The sequence below is a fragment of the Ictalurus punctatus genome, chromosome 28, assembly GCF_001660625.3.
Source record: "Ictalurus punctatus breed USDA103 chromosome 28, Coco_2.0, whole genome shotgun sequence".
Classification (NCBI taxonomy): domain Eukaryota; kingdom Metazoa; phylum Chordata; class Actinopteri; order Siluriformes; family Ictaluridae; genus Ictalurus; species Ictalurus punctatus.
In genome coordinates, this window is record NC_030443.2 from 8,572,553 (window position 1) to 8,589,135 (window position 16,583).

Sequence of the window (16,583 nt, forward strand, 5' to 3'; positions counted from 1 at the left end):
CTGTATGTGCTGAATCAGTCTCTTGTAACTTCAAGACCGGACTACTGCAATTCACGCCTGGCAGGCCTGTCTCTGAGAGCCATTTGACCTCTGCAACTGATCCAGAATGCAGCTGTGCGACTTGTTTTCAACCTTCCTAAGTTCTCCCACACCACTCTACTGCTACGCTCCCTCCACTGGCTTCCTGTAGCTACCCACATCAGATTTAAACACTGATGCTTGCCTACAAAGCTAAAACTGGACCAACACCCACTTACCTCAAATCACTCATCACAACCTGCACTGCACCACACTCCCGCTGATCCTCTGCCATCCTTCCTCAGGGTACAAGGAAGGCATGCATCAAGACTCTTCTCTGTTCTGGCACTAGATGTTGGAATGAACTTCCCTTAGATATCCAAACAGCTGAGTTACTGGCAGTCTTCAAACAACGTCTAAAGATCTATCTCTTCCTAAAATAATTAAATGAGCACTTTTCATAGAAAAAAATTGCATTGTCTGTATTTTTTTTCTTACTATATTACCTGTTGTACAGTGATAGGCAGTAGTCTGTAACAAATGGGTCTTGACTTCATGAGTGTGTGTGTGTGTGTGTCAACAGTAACCTGGTGGTGGCATATGAGAAAGCCAAAAAGAAACATCAGAACAAGCTGAAGAAGCTGGAGTCCCAAATGATGGCCATAGTGGAGAGACATGAGACGCAGGTGCGAATGCTCAAACAGCGCATCACTCTTCTGGAGGAGGAGATATCACACCCGCACACCAATGAGACCTCCCTCTGATGCACACACAGACTTGGTTGTACAAACTCAGAAAATAGTGCGTTCTTGCGCACATTCCTCCTTAAAACCTTCTATATCTTCACTACTCAACCATTGAGTCAGCCATATAACCAGTAGCATCAAAGTCCCTTACTAACAAGTGAGAGCTGTTAGTTATTCGAGGCACATATACAGTGGTGCTTGAAATTTGTCAACCCTTTAGAATTTTCTATATTTCTGCATAAATATGACTTAAAAACATCATAAGATCTTCAGACAAAGTAGACCAAGCGAACCATATTAATCAAATGAGACAAAAATAGTATACTTCGTCATTTACTTACTGAGGAGAATGTTACAATATTACATATCTGTGAGTGTCAAAAGTATGTGAACCTTTGCTTTCAGTATCTGATGTGACCCCATTGTGCAGAAATAACTACAACTAACCATTTCCAGTAATTGTTGACCAGTCCTGCACAGCAGCTTAGAAGAATTTTAGCCCATTCCTCATGTACAGAACAGCTTCAGCTCCGGGATGTTGGTGGGCTTCCTCACATGAACTGCTTGCTTTTGGTCCTTCCACAACATTTCTATTGGATTAAGGTCAGGACTTTGACTTAGCCATTCCAAAACATTGTCATTCTACAGAAGATTATTCTAGCAAGTCACTGACTTGCTGCATGACCCACATTGTCATTCTACAGAAGATTATTCTAGCAAGTCACTGACTTGCTGCATGACCCACTTTTTCTTGAGATTCAATTCATGGACAGATGTTCTGACATTTTCCTTTAGAATTCACTGGTATAATTCAGAATTTATTGTTCCATCAATGATAGCAAGTCCTCCTGACCCAGATGCAGCAAAACAGGCCCAAACCATGACACTACCACCAACCTGTTTCACAGATCGGATAAGGTTCTCATGCTGGAATGCATTGTTTTCCTTTCTCCAAACATAACACTTCTCATTAAACAAAAATGTTCTATTTTGGTTCCATCTGTCCACAAAACATTTCTTCCAATAGCCTTCTGGGCTTGTTCATGTGATCTTTAGCAAACTGCATCAATGTTCTTTTTGAGAGCAGTGGATTTCTCCTTGTAACCCTGCCATGCACACCACTGTTGTTCAGTGTTCTCCTGATGGTGGACTCATAAACATTAATATTAGCCAACTTGAGAGAGGCCTTTAGTTGCTTAGAAGTTTCCCTGAGTTTCTTTGTAACCTCGTGGACTATTACACATCTTGCTCTTGGTGATCTTTGTTGGTTGGCCACTCCTGGGGAGGGTAACAATGGTCCTGAATTTCTTCCATTTGTACACACCCTGTTGGTGGAATCCAAACTCTTTAGAGATGGTTTTGTAATGTTTTCCAGCCTTATGAGCACGAAGAACTCTCTTTCTGAGGTCCTCAAAAATCTTCATTGGTCATGCCATGATACACATCCACAAAGATCAGAGAAGATCAGACTTAAATCCCTGTTCTTTAAGTATAACAGGGCATTCACACCTGATTGTCATCCCATTAATTGAAAAGATTGTTGGGTGAAAATTACGATAGAAATAAAACACAAGGAAGACAAGCATGGGAAAATAGGGGGGTTTATTGCAGATGGATGGTCACATAGTTCAGGTCACAGGGCTTATGTCCTGGAAGGAAGGAGGTAGAAAAGGATGCTGCCCAGCTGAGAAAGTAAACAAAAAGAATAGGGTTATACTCTCCCACACTGGCTTAGGCATTACATGAAGTGCTACAACACACATGCGCTCACACAGGATTAAATATAAGGAATTGTTACGATTCCCCCTTGAGACAGCGCTGCAGTTTTCAGTATGCTCGAAAAGCCGAGGCGTGTGCGCATGCACGAGCCAGGTGCGCGAGTGCTCAGTGAACGCACGTTTTTCAGTGTTTAATGACTGTGACTTTGTTTACTGTGGACACGTGTTTTACGATTATGTTCTGTCTCCACCTCGTTTAGTCATTGGTTGTTTTCCGTTAGGTGTGTCAATATTGTTTCCAGCTGTCCGCATTTAACCACGATTACGTGTCATTTAAACCCCTCGTGTTTCTGTGCAATTTGCGCAGTATTGAGTTATCTCATTACCAAGCTGTTGTTTCTCGTGACCTCATTGTTGATTCCAGCCTAGCCCAGTTTATGCCCATTTGCCAATCGCCTGACCCATTGCCTGTGTTGGCCTCTGTATTACAATTTGGATTTGTCTGACTGCCTCTCTCCTTATTAAACGTCTTGATCTGCATTTGCATCCGTACTCAACTCCCTTACGTCTCGGAACGTTACAGGAATAGAAGAATAAGTTACATACTAGCCATATAATGATAAGAAGAAGACAGTAGTGTTGATTGCAGAAAACAAGTAAAATGTTTGCACTCACCCACAGTGAAAAGCAATGGGAGATTGAAGAAAAAGGTCAAACCTCACTCGTTGATGGCCAAAATGATAATGCCCTAGGGAGCTGATGAGGTTTTTAAAAAAGGGAAATTGAAAACAGCTGAACTTAAGGGAATGGGAAAAAACCCGAAAAAAGGAACTTAAGGGCATGCGAAAAACCTGAAACATATAGGGCTGGTAAAAAAGCTTTAACTGTAAACATACTGGGAACGGAAGAAACCAAAACTCATACATATTGGGAAAGGGCAAATTAGGGGGCAGACCCAAGGGATAGCAAACTCTATAAAAAAGGAAGCCCGGACTAAAAGTAATTCAGATGACTTTGGGACGTCTCACTGTGTGGATCTCGTGTTGGTGAACAATAAAATTGGACCCTTGCTTTTCTCACTCATGGTTCTTTGTTTTTCTTCATCCACAAGATGATATAAGTATTTGACTTAAAATCTTGGTAGTGTTTAACTTTTTTGGAAATTGGTCCCACGAGACCTGACTCTCACCTTCAAATTAATTGCTAATCCTAGAGGTTCACATACTTTTGACACTCACAGATATGTAATATTTGACCATTTTCCTCAATAAATAAATGACCAAGTATAATATTTTGTATCAATTATTTAAATGGGTTGTCTTTGTCAACTTTTAGGACATTGGTGTGAAAAGCCGATAATGTTTTAGGTCATATTTATGCAGATATCTAGAAATTCTAAAGGTTTCACAAACTTTCAAGCACCACTGTATGGCAACTGCCTTGTTGTAAGCCAGAATGTACCTGCCACCTTTGCTGAAAGTATTTAACACACATATCTTTATATGTTTCATTACGGCACCGGACAAAAGTTCCTTGGCCAATGCAGATTTGTGATTCATCACTGAATATCACTTTCATCCAATCATCCACACTCTTCTCTTTAGCCCACTGTAACCTTTTCTTCTGTTTAGGTGTTAAGGCTGGATTTCGTTCAACTTGTCTATATGTAAATCTCATTTCATTCAGCCGATTTCTTACAGTTCTTTCAAACATTGACTCATGTTTCTGTCCATTTGTTTTTCATTTGTTTCTTTTGTTCATTTTCTATTTTCAAGGCATATTGCTTTGTTATCTATCCTGATGCTTCTATCCTGCATTTTCCTTAGTCTACCCGTATGTCTTCCTTTTATAACCTTCCCAATTTGTTTATGCTTGCACCAACATGTTTTGACACATTCCGTGTTGGATTTACTTTTTGAAGGAGTTTTATAAACCTTTCCATTGTTGTAATTGACAACTCTCGTGTTGGGGCCATGTTTCCTTTCAAAAAGTCCAAGGTTAAGGTCTGTAAACAATCACGTTTAACTGTAGATTAATGTGCAATTTTTGAACTTGTAGTGGTATTTGTTTTAGAAATGCAAATTACAAGGTGATTCCATAATTTGTTCCTCAACATTGTCATTCCATAATTTTGTCCTCTACTTGATCCTGAAAAAATATGCCATTTAATTAAAATAATTTCATTTAACTTGTTTGAGATGTTTCACAAAGCTAGAATGTTCAGCTATTAAGCAAAATTGTTTCGTGGCATATCTGTGATTTCTTTATTTGCTATAAAGTAAAAAAGTTGGGTGAACATCCTCTAAGGTTAAAATATATATAAGTACCATAATAACAATGGTGCTGTTCATTAAATCTAGAGGAGAACCTGACTAAACAGCCAAAAGTTATCAGAAAACTGTAATGTCTGATGATTATAGTCTCTGTGGGACATCCACTTCACGTCTTATGGTCTAACATTATTTGTCTGTTAAGCATGCATGATTACATAAAGCTTACAATGAGTACACATTGGTTAACTGTAATCTAAAGAGCAGCACATAAGCTGTCTGGGCCTCATGCAGGAGACGTGCGTATAGCCACCCTTAATTCAGTTATGCACAAGTTGCTAAGCATACAGTATGTCCAGGTCTCTCCTTCTGGCTTTAGGGTGTTTACGTATCTTGCGTCTGGACTATGAAGTGAGCTTATCCAAGTTCCTACTTATCTCCTGTTTTTCTATTCATTAAATAATTCACATCAAGGTGGTACCACGCACATTATATGTGTGTGTGTGTTTTTTTTCTTTTCTCCCCCCAATTTCTGTCTGGTATGGTCCTCTCACAATACATTTGTTATGGCACTTTAACAATTAGGAGCTGTTTTCCACACTGTTAGCATAGTTCCTGCTAGCAAGGTTATGCTTCAAAGCATATATTTACAAAAAAGGCCAATTTAAAATTATGCCTTGTCTGTGCTTGTGTTGTTTTCCTGTAATAAAGTCATAAATTATGTCTTGAAGCTTCAGTTAGGATAAGTCGCAGTTTGTGAAGTCAGTGAAGTTTGGCAGACTATTTTGAGTAGTCTAAGATCTGAGAATATTCAACATCAAAGCCCCATTCTCTACCCATTTGAAGAAACATTGTAGCTGTTCAGTTTTATCTTACAGACATGATTACATCACTGATCTATATAAAGGTAACACAACTAATGCGCAACTAACGGAATTATTAGCTCTATCAACATATAGAAAAGTATGAAACTGCACCACATTTGAATGACTTCAAAATTATTATTATTTTTTAATTGTTTTAAATTGTTAATAAGCCAAACAATGGGTTATGCGTGTCAATCTGGCTCATGTGTGCCATGATTTACACATGCACAATGCCTTATCCTTTACTTTCTTGTTAACAACACTATATGGCCAAAAGTATGTAAACACCTAACCAACAAACCCATATGTGAACTTACCCCAAACTATTGCCACAAATTTTGAAGCACACAATTGTCTAGAATGTTTTTGTATGCTGTAGCCTTAAGATTTCCCTTTCCCAGAAGTAAGGGTCCTATCTCAATCCTAACCCAGCATTACAATGCCCTTGTGCACAAAGCAAAAACTCTATAATAAGATGTTATTAACACACACACACACATGGGTGTGATTGGTCAGGTGTTGGGGTTGTTATTTAAACCCAAATGTATGTGATCAACCACTTTTGGTGTTAACCTGACACTGGTTATATTTACTTTTTCCTAGAATGTTTGTTGGTGTAATATGAGAAAGGATGGCAGAACTTCATAAAAACAGGTGCCACAGCAATAGAACACAGATTTAATAGTAATAAAAGGAGTGACTCACACTTTTTGTGGATTGCTGATTGGTACACAGAATTCAAAGATTGATCTAAAAGAGTGGCAGGATGTCTGTGTATCATGCAGTGCCCATTGCTCAGCAAAATGGCATGCTGAAGAGACAATAGGTGGGTTCTAGAGCTGTATCTAATTTGCACAGATGTTAATAAATCAAATCTTTGCAATGAAAAATAAAAATACAGAATATGTATAATAAATAAACAAAGCAATGTAAATTAACCTAAAGTTTAATTTTTTTTTAATCATTATATATTTATTCTAGTGCAAAGTTGCAGGTTGTAGGACATATCCTCATCGACTGCTTTAATAGGAACTATAGGAATTATCCACTCAGTTAATCATGTGACAGCAGCACAATGCATAAAATCTACAGATACAGATCAAGAGCTTCACTTAATGTTCACATCTATGGCCAGGGTAAGTAAATAAGTAAGTAGGTAAAGCTTTATTTATATAGCACTTTTTTAAAACAATGTTTACAAAGTGCTTTACAGAAGACATACAGTAGATACCGGAAAATAAAATCAGTAGTAAGAAATAAATAAAATAAAAGCCTAAGCAAATAAAATGGAAAAAATAAAAGACTATTAATAAAATCAAGTATGGAAAACTAACTGGTTTGAGGAAAGGCCCCTGTGAACAAATGAGCTTTAAGATACTTTTTAAAAGTGCTAATTGAATCAACTGCACATAGGTTGTCAGGGAGAGAGTTCTATAGTTTAGGCCCATAGTGACTAAAAGGCCGACTCCCCGCTGTTCAGCTGCGTTTTAGGTACAACCAGCAGGTTGCAACTGATCTAGCAGGAGTATATTTAGTGATCATATTACAAAGGTATGTAGGAGCACCACCATGAAGACATTTGGAAAATTAATAACAGGATTTTAAAATCAATTATGTAAGACACAGGTAGCCAGTAAAGTGATTTAACTGCTGGAGTGATAGGATTCTTCAGTCAGCATTCTTGTAGCAGCATTCTGAACTCTTTGTAAGTGTTTAATGGAGCTCTTTGGTAAGCCCACCAAAACACTGCTGCAGTAGTCGAGTCTCGATGTAACAAATGCATGTATGAGTTTCCCACTATCCACGTGGGAGAAAATATCATGTACTTTAGAGATGTTACAAATGTTACAAAGGTGATATGCCATTTTACAAACATTGCTAATGTTTTTTGTTTTTTTTTAAACTAGGCTCATTGTTAAACACAGTCCCTAAATTCTTAACACAGTCATTAGCCTTGAAAGACAAGGAGTCTATATATGGCATAATTAACTTTCTCTATGCATAATTTCTGATAATAAGTACCTCTGTCTTATCTTTATTTAGTTGCACCAGCTAATGGCAGCATATATAACTTAAATAACAAAGGACACAAAATTGAGCCTTGGGGAACACCACAAGATATCATAATGTATCTGGAGGTGTGTACCCAGTGCAACATAATATTCCCTGCTTCTTAATTATGATCTAAACCAATCTAGGACTAGGCCTGATAAGCCAACCCAGTTGTGTAGTTGGTCAAGCATAAACCCATGGTTGACTGTGTCAAACGCAGCACTGAGATCTGAAGGAACTAGAATTGACAAATTACCAGAGTCCTTATTTTGTTGCAGATCATTTAAAACTTTTAGAAGAGCAGTTTCTGTTCTATGGTTGGACTGAAAGCCAGACTGAAATGTCTCATTAAGGTTATTGATGTTGAGAGAGTTATTGAACTGTCTGGACACAACTTTTACAATTATTTTGCCAATAAATGGAAGATTAGAGTTAAGTCTGTAGTTACTGAGCACAGAAGAATCAAGATAGTTTCTCTTCAACAGAGGCCAAACTATAGTTGTCTTAAAGGTGTGTGGAAAAATTCCTTGCTGGAGGGATTAACAATGCTCAGGATGTCTGGGAATAATCAATTTAAAACCAAATTAATAAAGCTGGTGGGTAATGGGTCGAGAGAGCAGCTAAAAGAATTCATAAGTGATGTAACCAGGGCAATTGTGTTAGGGCTGACCACTGAGAAAGAGGATAGATTATATTTAACAGCAGTAGGTGGAGATTTAGAAAACATACCAGCAGGATGTTTTGCCTTATGATAGTAATTTTATCACTGAAGAAATCTGCAAACTTTTCTACACTTTTCAGCTGTGAAATGGTCTGATAATAGTTTAAGTGAGGGGTTTAGCATCTTATCTATGGTGGAAAATAGGAATTTGGGGTTGTCTTTGTAGCTGTCAATTAAACTTAAAGATTTTCTAGCAGACCTCATTTCGTTAAGTATATTCAAGTTGTTTTTTTATAGATAGCATGGTGAACCATAAGCTTTGTGTGCTTCCATTGCTTTCCTGCTCTTCTGCAGTCTCTTTTTACAATGGAGGTACTATTTCTCCAAGGGGCAGCTTTAATTATCCTAGAGACAACAGAGTTAATACATTTGATCAGCCTGACACTAAGGCACTTTTCCACTTCACAGTATGGCTTGGCTCGCTTTACTTTTCTGAGCTTGCTTTTCCTCTGCAGTTTAGTGCCTCCTCAACGTGGGTGCCATCTTCCACTCAGCTTCACGCAGGAATAATGTATTATCAAAGCCCTGTACAAATAGACAGTCAGGCTGCATTCCAAATGCCTTTCCTGTTCACTGAACACAGAACCTATTAAAGATGTAAAATAATGGCATTCTAGAACCTACGATATGAGGAATTGGATTCAGCAGGAGTAACTTTGATAAATGCCTGTTTGGAAATCGGTAACAAGCGAGATGTAAAAATCTAAGACAGAAACCTTTTCTCAGAAACAGACTTTCATCTGTAATGAGAATTGATACATAATTTTCAATTAATAGAATAATACCATACACAAAGTATGTATTAAATGAAACATTTATTCAGGCAAAATACAGAACAACTAGTTAAGGAGAATTCCCTACTCCCTCGGTGCGTGGCTAACAAAGTATCGGCTCGGCTCACTTGGAACCTCGACCGAGATGGTATAAAAAAAAAGTACTAGGTACTAGCCACAGTGGAAAGCCCCAAATAAGCAAGCAGTCGAGTCGAGCCGTAGCTTGCAGTGTAAAAGTGCCATAAAGCTCCCCACTAGAATGTCTGAGGAAAGGAGTGAAAGAGGGGGGAGAGATGATATGAGCTCCATGAAGGTGGCAGTTGTATCAGCAGTGAGATAACGCTTAGTGACAGTCCTCTTATCAATCACAGTACATGCTGAAATTTGAAAGAAGACACAATAGTGGTCAGACATGACAATGTCAACTATCTTTGGTTCATTAATAGCTAAACCATATGAGGTCACCAGATCGAGTGTATGGAAATGTTTGTGTGTGGGGCCAGAAACATGCCAAAAGAGTTCATTAACCCCGTGAAGCTGAGAGTCCATGGATCACCTAGAAAGCAGTTCCTAGAAATCATCAAGAAAAACTTCAAGTCTAGGAGGATGATAGATGACTAATAAAACAACAGACTGCTCACCCTTGAGATGCAATGCAAGGTACTTGAGTTGTTTCCAAATCTGTTTGCAACATAAAGTATGATGGTATAGACAGGCAACACCCCCTGCCCTTCTTATTCACTTTAGGGACACGGAAGAATTAAAAACCTGTGGGAAATGTTTCATTAAGTACAAAATTGTAATTACTCTCAAGCCATGTTTCTATTAGTAAAAGAAAATGCAGCTTATATTTTTCAACAAGTTGGCAAATTATGAAAGACTTATTTGTTAATGACCGTACATTTAGTACTACGTATTTAAGAACAGGGAGATAATAATTATGCAAACAAAATTTTCATGCCTTTAAAACGGCTTCTCAAGGCATTTTACACAATAAGAAAATACCAAGAGAAAAAAAAAAAAAAACACAAAACATACAAAAACAAAATGGTTAAAACCATTTAAAAAATGCTAACCTAAAAAAATAAAATAAAAAAAAAATAAAGAGTTTTTAGGTTCAATTAAACAATGCTCAAATTCTGTGCATCTCTAATATGAGCAGGGAGTGCATTCCAGAGTCTAGGAGCATAGGACGAGAAAGCCCTGTCCCCTACAGATTGCAACCGTGTCTGTGGGACAGCCAGTAAACCAGCTTGAGAGGAGCGCAAATGACGCTTGGGAGTACATAAAGTTAAAAGCGCAGACGGATACTGAGGGGCCACACCATGCAGTGCATTGTATATGAGCATAAGGATTTTAAAAATCAACACAAAACCTGATCGGGAGCCAGTGCAAGGACTTCAGTATTGGAGGATACGGGATCCTAGCAGCAGAATTTTGCACACATTGCAATTTATTTAGTGTGGCTTCAGGAAACCCAGCAAGAAGTGCATTGCAGTAATCAATATGAGAAAAAATAAAAGTGTTGATAAGCCTTTCAGTCACAGGAGAAGATAGCATAGGGTGAAATCTAGCGATATTTCTGAGATGAAAAAAGGAATATTTCACAGTAGATTGTACGTGTTGTTCAAAAGACAAACTCTAATCAAATATGACTCCTAGATTTTTAAATCAAGTTTGGAACTCCAAAGCAGATCTGTCTACCTTCAACATTAGTGAACCAGCTTTACAAAGCAGATGTGAAGAACCAATAAGCAAAATCTTAGTCTCATCACTATTAAGACAAAAAGTTTTGGGTCATCCATGTTTTTATCTCAGAAATACAATGTGAGAGAAAAGAAACAAACATTTTGACCAGGCTTAGAGTGAATATAAATCTGAGTATCGTCTGCATAGAAGTGACAATTAAACCGGAGTGATCTTAAGAGCAATACAAGAGGAAATATATAAATACTAAAAAGTAAGGGGCCTAAAATTGATCCCTAAAGGACACCAGTAGGAACAAAGCCAATCTCAGACCTGAAACTACTCATAAAAACAAACTGGCAGTGATCAGAGAGAGAAGATCTAAACAGGTTATAACAGTCTCAGAAAGTTTGATATAGGGCGATAATTATTTAAATTGTCCAAATCAACGTTATGCTTTTTTGTAACTGGGGTTACAGCAGCAGTTTTCAATGCTGCTGGTACAACACCAGTGCTAAGATAGCCGCTAATAATGCTGAAAACAATCAGGCACAGAGTTAAAACAAGATTTAACCCTAAGCTTGTAGGGAGGTGTCAAGCATGCAAGTGGTGGCTTTCATATGTGATACCTCCCTAGTAAGGAACTCTGAGTCAATTTGAGAAAAACTAGTGAAAGGTGTGCAAGAGAAGTTAGGCAAACAGAGTGAAAAGGAAAAAATTGTAGCATGAATTAGGTTATAAACACTGTCAGTTTTAGAACTGAATAAAGTGACTTATTACATAACTGATGTTCAATAAAATAATTACTTGCACAGTTCAGCTCAATTAAATTACATGTATTTGAGGACCTCTATTGTTTTCTACAGCCATGCCATAAAGTATTGCAAATGACTGGAATATTCTGAAAAGTAGCATGGTTACCTACATGTCAGACACCATTAGGGACTGTTGAAAACGTAGTGAGATAAATCTTGGGGTGCGATGCTGACTGAGCTTAGTTAGAAGCCCATGCCTTTTATACATTTCTTCAGTCATATTTCTCAGTCAGGTAATGACTGATCTGAGGGGTGACTGTGGCTGTGCTAACCGCTTCCCAGGGTTGTGAGTAGCATTGCTGCTATTCTTGTTGCTGAAGGCTGTTAAGAGTGTATGAGAGATGCTGTAGAGTAGGTTGGAAGTGAGCATTCGAGTCCCAGTAATGTTCAAATGAAACCTGTCCACTGTAAATAGATGTCTTCGCTCCCAGAACAGGTTAAAGTTGTCCGGGAAATGGACCCCTTGTGCAGTGCATGTAGAGGCCAGCCAGGTGTTTAGACTCAGCAGCATAGTAAAGGGGCTGGACCCTTGCCTGATTGTTGGTATCGGGCCTGAAATATGCAATTTGATTTGGATTGTTCCTTAGAATCTGTTGGATGTTTTCCATGATGTTGCATACAGTACAGTTCCCTTGGGAAAACAATAAATTTTAATTCTTTTGCTTCTAACATCCCTGATTATTGAGTCTCCAACAAGTAGAGTGGTGCTGTCAAGGGGCTTTGGTGCATTCTTTCTGCATGGAATAAGGATTTGGTGCTGAGTGAGCTGGCGCAGTGGTGAGTGTAGTGCTGGTGACCCACCGAGCTGCGAGGGGTTAAGTCTCTGTAGTTCTGATGATGATGGTGCAATGTACTTAACTGAGACTGTGGTGCTGTTTCTTCTGGAGGAACAGCCTGGTATTCACAGTTGGACTGAGATGATTGTGGTTCACTGGTTTCCTTCCTTTGACCACTTTTGGTAAGTACTAATGTTGTGGATAAAAAATGTCATAAAATAAACATAAGGGAGACCTAGCATCCAGCAAAGGGGAGAAGAAGAAAAGACGGGCACCTAGACACATAGAAGCGGGATTAGGCGGACATTGACAAATTGGAATTACACTTTAAAGATCTTTAAGAGCAGTAATAGTTAAAAAAGTCAAAAAGAGGTATACGAGCTGAGCTGAGGAGGGCTAATACACACACACACACACACACACACACACACACGCTCGTACAGTCAAGGGCGGGCAAGTAGACACAACATACACACACACATGAATAACTTTAATAATATCATTTAGTAATAGAGAAACTCTATAAAAAACAGAATAGTAGGATATGCAGGACAGTAGAACTGTAATGATATTAAGAAGTTGGAAGTACAGTAAACCGCTTTTCAAGTAGTATAAATATATATAAAATAAGAAATATAGTGCAAATATGAAAATAAATTATAAACTAGAAATACAGGAAAATGTAACCTTACTCATGACTCAAATGGTGAAGATTCTCGTCTCGCAAGGAAAGCCTTAATTTTAAGAGAACCATGAAGAGAGCCAGTTATAAGGGTGGCTGGGTCAAACTGCCCCATCCCCCCCCCCCCCCCCCCCCCCTCGAGATAACGATAAGACCAAGGTCCCTCCCGGTTGTTTAGTCGTCTTGTCTACGTCATCTTATTTCCCTAGGTAAATGAGAATTCTGGTTTCTGACCCCCTAAGGTAACTGAGAAGTCTGGTTTCTGACGCCCTAGGTAACTGAAAATTCTGGTTTCTGATCCTCTGAGTAACTAGAAACTCTGGGTTTTTATTTTCTGGGTTATTAGAAATGCCTGGGTTCTGATTTTATGTGTAAATTAAAACCCCTGCTTTCAATTCTATGTGTAAGTGAAATAGCCCTTTTCTGGAACATAAGAGTAAGGTAAATGAGCTCTTTTTTAACCCTATTGGTAGTGAGATCATAGTCTTCTTGAAACATATGGGTTATCTAGTGTGTAAATACAGTATAAATACTGGAGCTTAAGCTCAGGGTATTGGGATCACTTTTGAGAATTCTCATCGGTGTGGATCTCGTGTGGTGGAATGGAACAATAAAGCTGGACCCTTGCTTCTTCTCACTCACGGCTGGTGTATTTTTTCTATCTCCAACTGGGCTCAGAGGTAGATGTGAGTATTGGCTTCTAAGTTGAATTTTAAATGTTTTTGGGTAATAGGCTAAATTTGAGCCAACACTAACCATTGCATACCAGGAACACCTAACAAGACCTGCTGTTTTGACCCAGTCGACTAGCCATTACAATTTGGCCATTGGTCAAAGTTGCACAGATCCTTACACTTGCCCATTTTTTCTGCTTCCAACATATCAACTTCGAGAACTGACTGTTCATTTGCTGCCTAATCCTTGACCGGTGCCATTGTAATGATATAATCAATGCTCTTCACATCACCTGTCACTGGTTTTAATGTTATGGCTGATCAGTGTATATACACACACACACACTCTTTTATTAGGAACACATGTACAACTGCTCATTCGTGCACTTATCTAATCAATTGTGTGGCAGCAGTGCAATGCATAAAACCATGCAGATATGGGCCAACAGCTTTCGGATAATGTTCAACTATCAGAATGGGGAGAAAATTGTGATCAGTGATTTTGATCGTGGTATGTTTGCTGGTGTCAGACAGGCTGGTTTGAATATTTCCATAATTGCTGGTCTCCTAGGATTTTCACGCACAGCAGTCTGTCAAGTTTACTCATAATGGTGCAATGAAAAAAAAAACATCCAGTGAGTTACAGTTCAGTGGATGGAAACACCTTCTTGATGAGAAAGGTCAACAGAGAATGGCCGGAAAAGTTTGAGCTGACAGAAAGTGATGTTTTTCCAGTTTTCAACTGTTCACTTTTGGTGAACCTGTGCCCATTGTAGCATCAAATTCCTAATCTTTGCACCATTCTGTGTAAACAATAGAGACTGCTGTGTGTGAAAATCCTAAGAGATCTGGAGTTTCTGAAATACTAAAACCAGCCTTTCTGGCATCAACCACCATGACATTCAGTTACTGAGAATTTTTTTCCCCCCTCTCCATTTTGATGTTTGATTCAACATTAACTGAAGACCTTGACCTGTATCTGTACGATTTTATGGATTGCACTGTTGCCACATGATTGGCTGACTGGGTAATTGCATGCATGAGCAAGTGTGAGAGAAACTGTCTTTTATTTTATGCAGTAAGTTGTGTTCTATGCCTGCGCAAGGATGCATGCCTAAGAAGGTCATGTTCTTTAGATTTGTACAGAACATTTATCTGCTAACATAGACACAAACATGTGTTTCTATTAAGGATTCATATTCACATTTGCTAAGACCCTGAAACAAAGCCTGTTGGAACTGCCTCAAACGACTCCTTATCAATACATAGAAGTGAATCGTGCCCTGCACTTTATATATAATAGAACACATTCAGCACAAGCGCCACAGAGCGCTCTCATCTTCTATCCTGTATTCATCCTTCTGTAATAAACTTCTTCACCTGAGAGGATGAGTCTGCGAGTGTTTGTCTAATTTCCACGACACAAGAATGTGCATCCGAGCACCTGTACTGTAAATCCAAAACAATTTTAGAAAAATCTTTCATAATCATAATTACTAAATTACAGTAATAACTTGTTCTTTAGAAGTGCAGAAACAAGAACAATTTGTAGTTTGTGTACACCCAATTAACATTCATTTTATTTTTATCAAGTATTACAATTATTTATAATGTGAGTTATTGCCCAGACTGAACAAACTGTTTTTGTATAGACAGTTGGTTTGGGAGACACATAAGATCTCTTAAAACAATTTCGTTTAAAAATGCAGAACTTGTCAGATAACACATGACAAAGAACTACATTATGAAGAGGCATGCCAAAAACCTGCGTACCCTGAGTGATAATGTGCACAACAAAATGTCCTAATGAGAAACATATATTCTGACATGTTCATACCTGATGCAAAACTACTTAATCCTAAACAAAATGTCTACAGAAGGAAAAAAGAAAAAGAAAAAAAAAAAGCAAACAAGGCATCTTGGTAAAATAAAAACCGAACTGAAGCAAAAAACAAACAAACTGAGGTTTAATGCTAATTGCTTAATTTGGATATAATCTGTTTCATAAAACACACCCCAGCTAGATGTGCTCAGCTTTTAATACAATGCTACAGATCAACAGATTCATTATGCATTAATTCATTTAGTTTCTATTGCCTTTAAGAAAAAAGATTTAACAGGATAATCTTAAAACATTTCTTAAAATACAACTGGATAGAGCAGCAAATTTGGCACATTCACACAAAAGCCAGTGTGAAATCTTAGTTCTGATGCCATTTGCTAAAATGAATATATTTAGCTTTTTTGTTCACAGTGGTTTAAATGGGGAGCCAAACATACAAAATTATGAGAAAAAATGGTGGAGTTCTTCCACAGATAGAAAAGTTCCCTGCATTAACTGGTGCCAAAACGGTGTGAATGCTTTGCCACTATGCATATACGAGATCAAACTAAAATTAAAAATGTGCATCTTAAAATATTCAAGGCCCACTCAGTTTGGGATTGCGTTCTTTCTCAGTTGTTGTAAGAAAGTAGATTAAATACAAAAATGGGGAGAAAACTGCGGAAAAACTCTGAAGCTGTGACAAATTAAAGAAACATCATAACTCAAGTCCAAAAATGGCCAGTGCACTGGTGACAGGCTTTATTTCTTTGCCTGCTTGGTGACCATATTCCTCGGTGGAGTCACTGGACGGCTCGAGTTCGGCTTCTTCTTTTCTGCTGGTTTCAAAATCTGTGAGGAAATTACAGAAGAAACAAATTACGGTTTATATTAAAACAAATGCTTATATTTACGCTTGGTATTAACATGTTTTTGTTGATCTTGAAATTACCATTTAGGATAA

General features: G+C 38.1%; 2 protein-coding genes across 7 annotated transcripts in view; one reads left to right on the forward strand and one right to left on the reverse strand.

The window, feature by feature from the left end:
• The window catches only part of mcc (MCC regulator of WNT signaling pathway), a 156,750-nt gene extending 140,276 nt beyond the window's left edge, over nucleotides 1-16,474 (forward strand). For 5 of the 6 annotated variants that reach the window (XM_053677194.1, XM_053677192.1, XM_017459944.3 and 2 more), the window contains one exon: nucleotides 602-793. In XM_053677194.1, the coding sequence (XP_053533169.1) occupies nucleotides 602-654 (53 nt within the window). In that variant the 3' untranslated portion in view covers nucleotides 655-793. Of the gene's footprint in view, nucleotides 1-601 lie in introns of all 6 variants that reach the window. The other variant, XM_017459947.3, reaches the window with a different exon arrangement.
• Nucleotides 15,347-16,583, reverse strand: part of ppp1cc (protein phosphatase 1, catalytic subunit, gamma isozyme) — a 63,702-nt gene continuing 62,465 nt past the window's right edge. Inside the window, exon 7 of the mRNA XM_053677198.1 lies at nucleotides 15,347-16,471. Within this exon, the coding sequence (XP_053533173.1) occupies nucleotides 16,382-16,471 (90 nt within the window). The 3' untranslated portion in view covers nucleotides 15,347-16,381. The remainder of the gene's footprint in view (nucleotides 16,472-16,583) is intronic.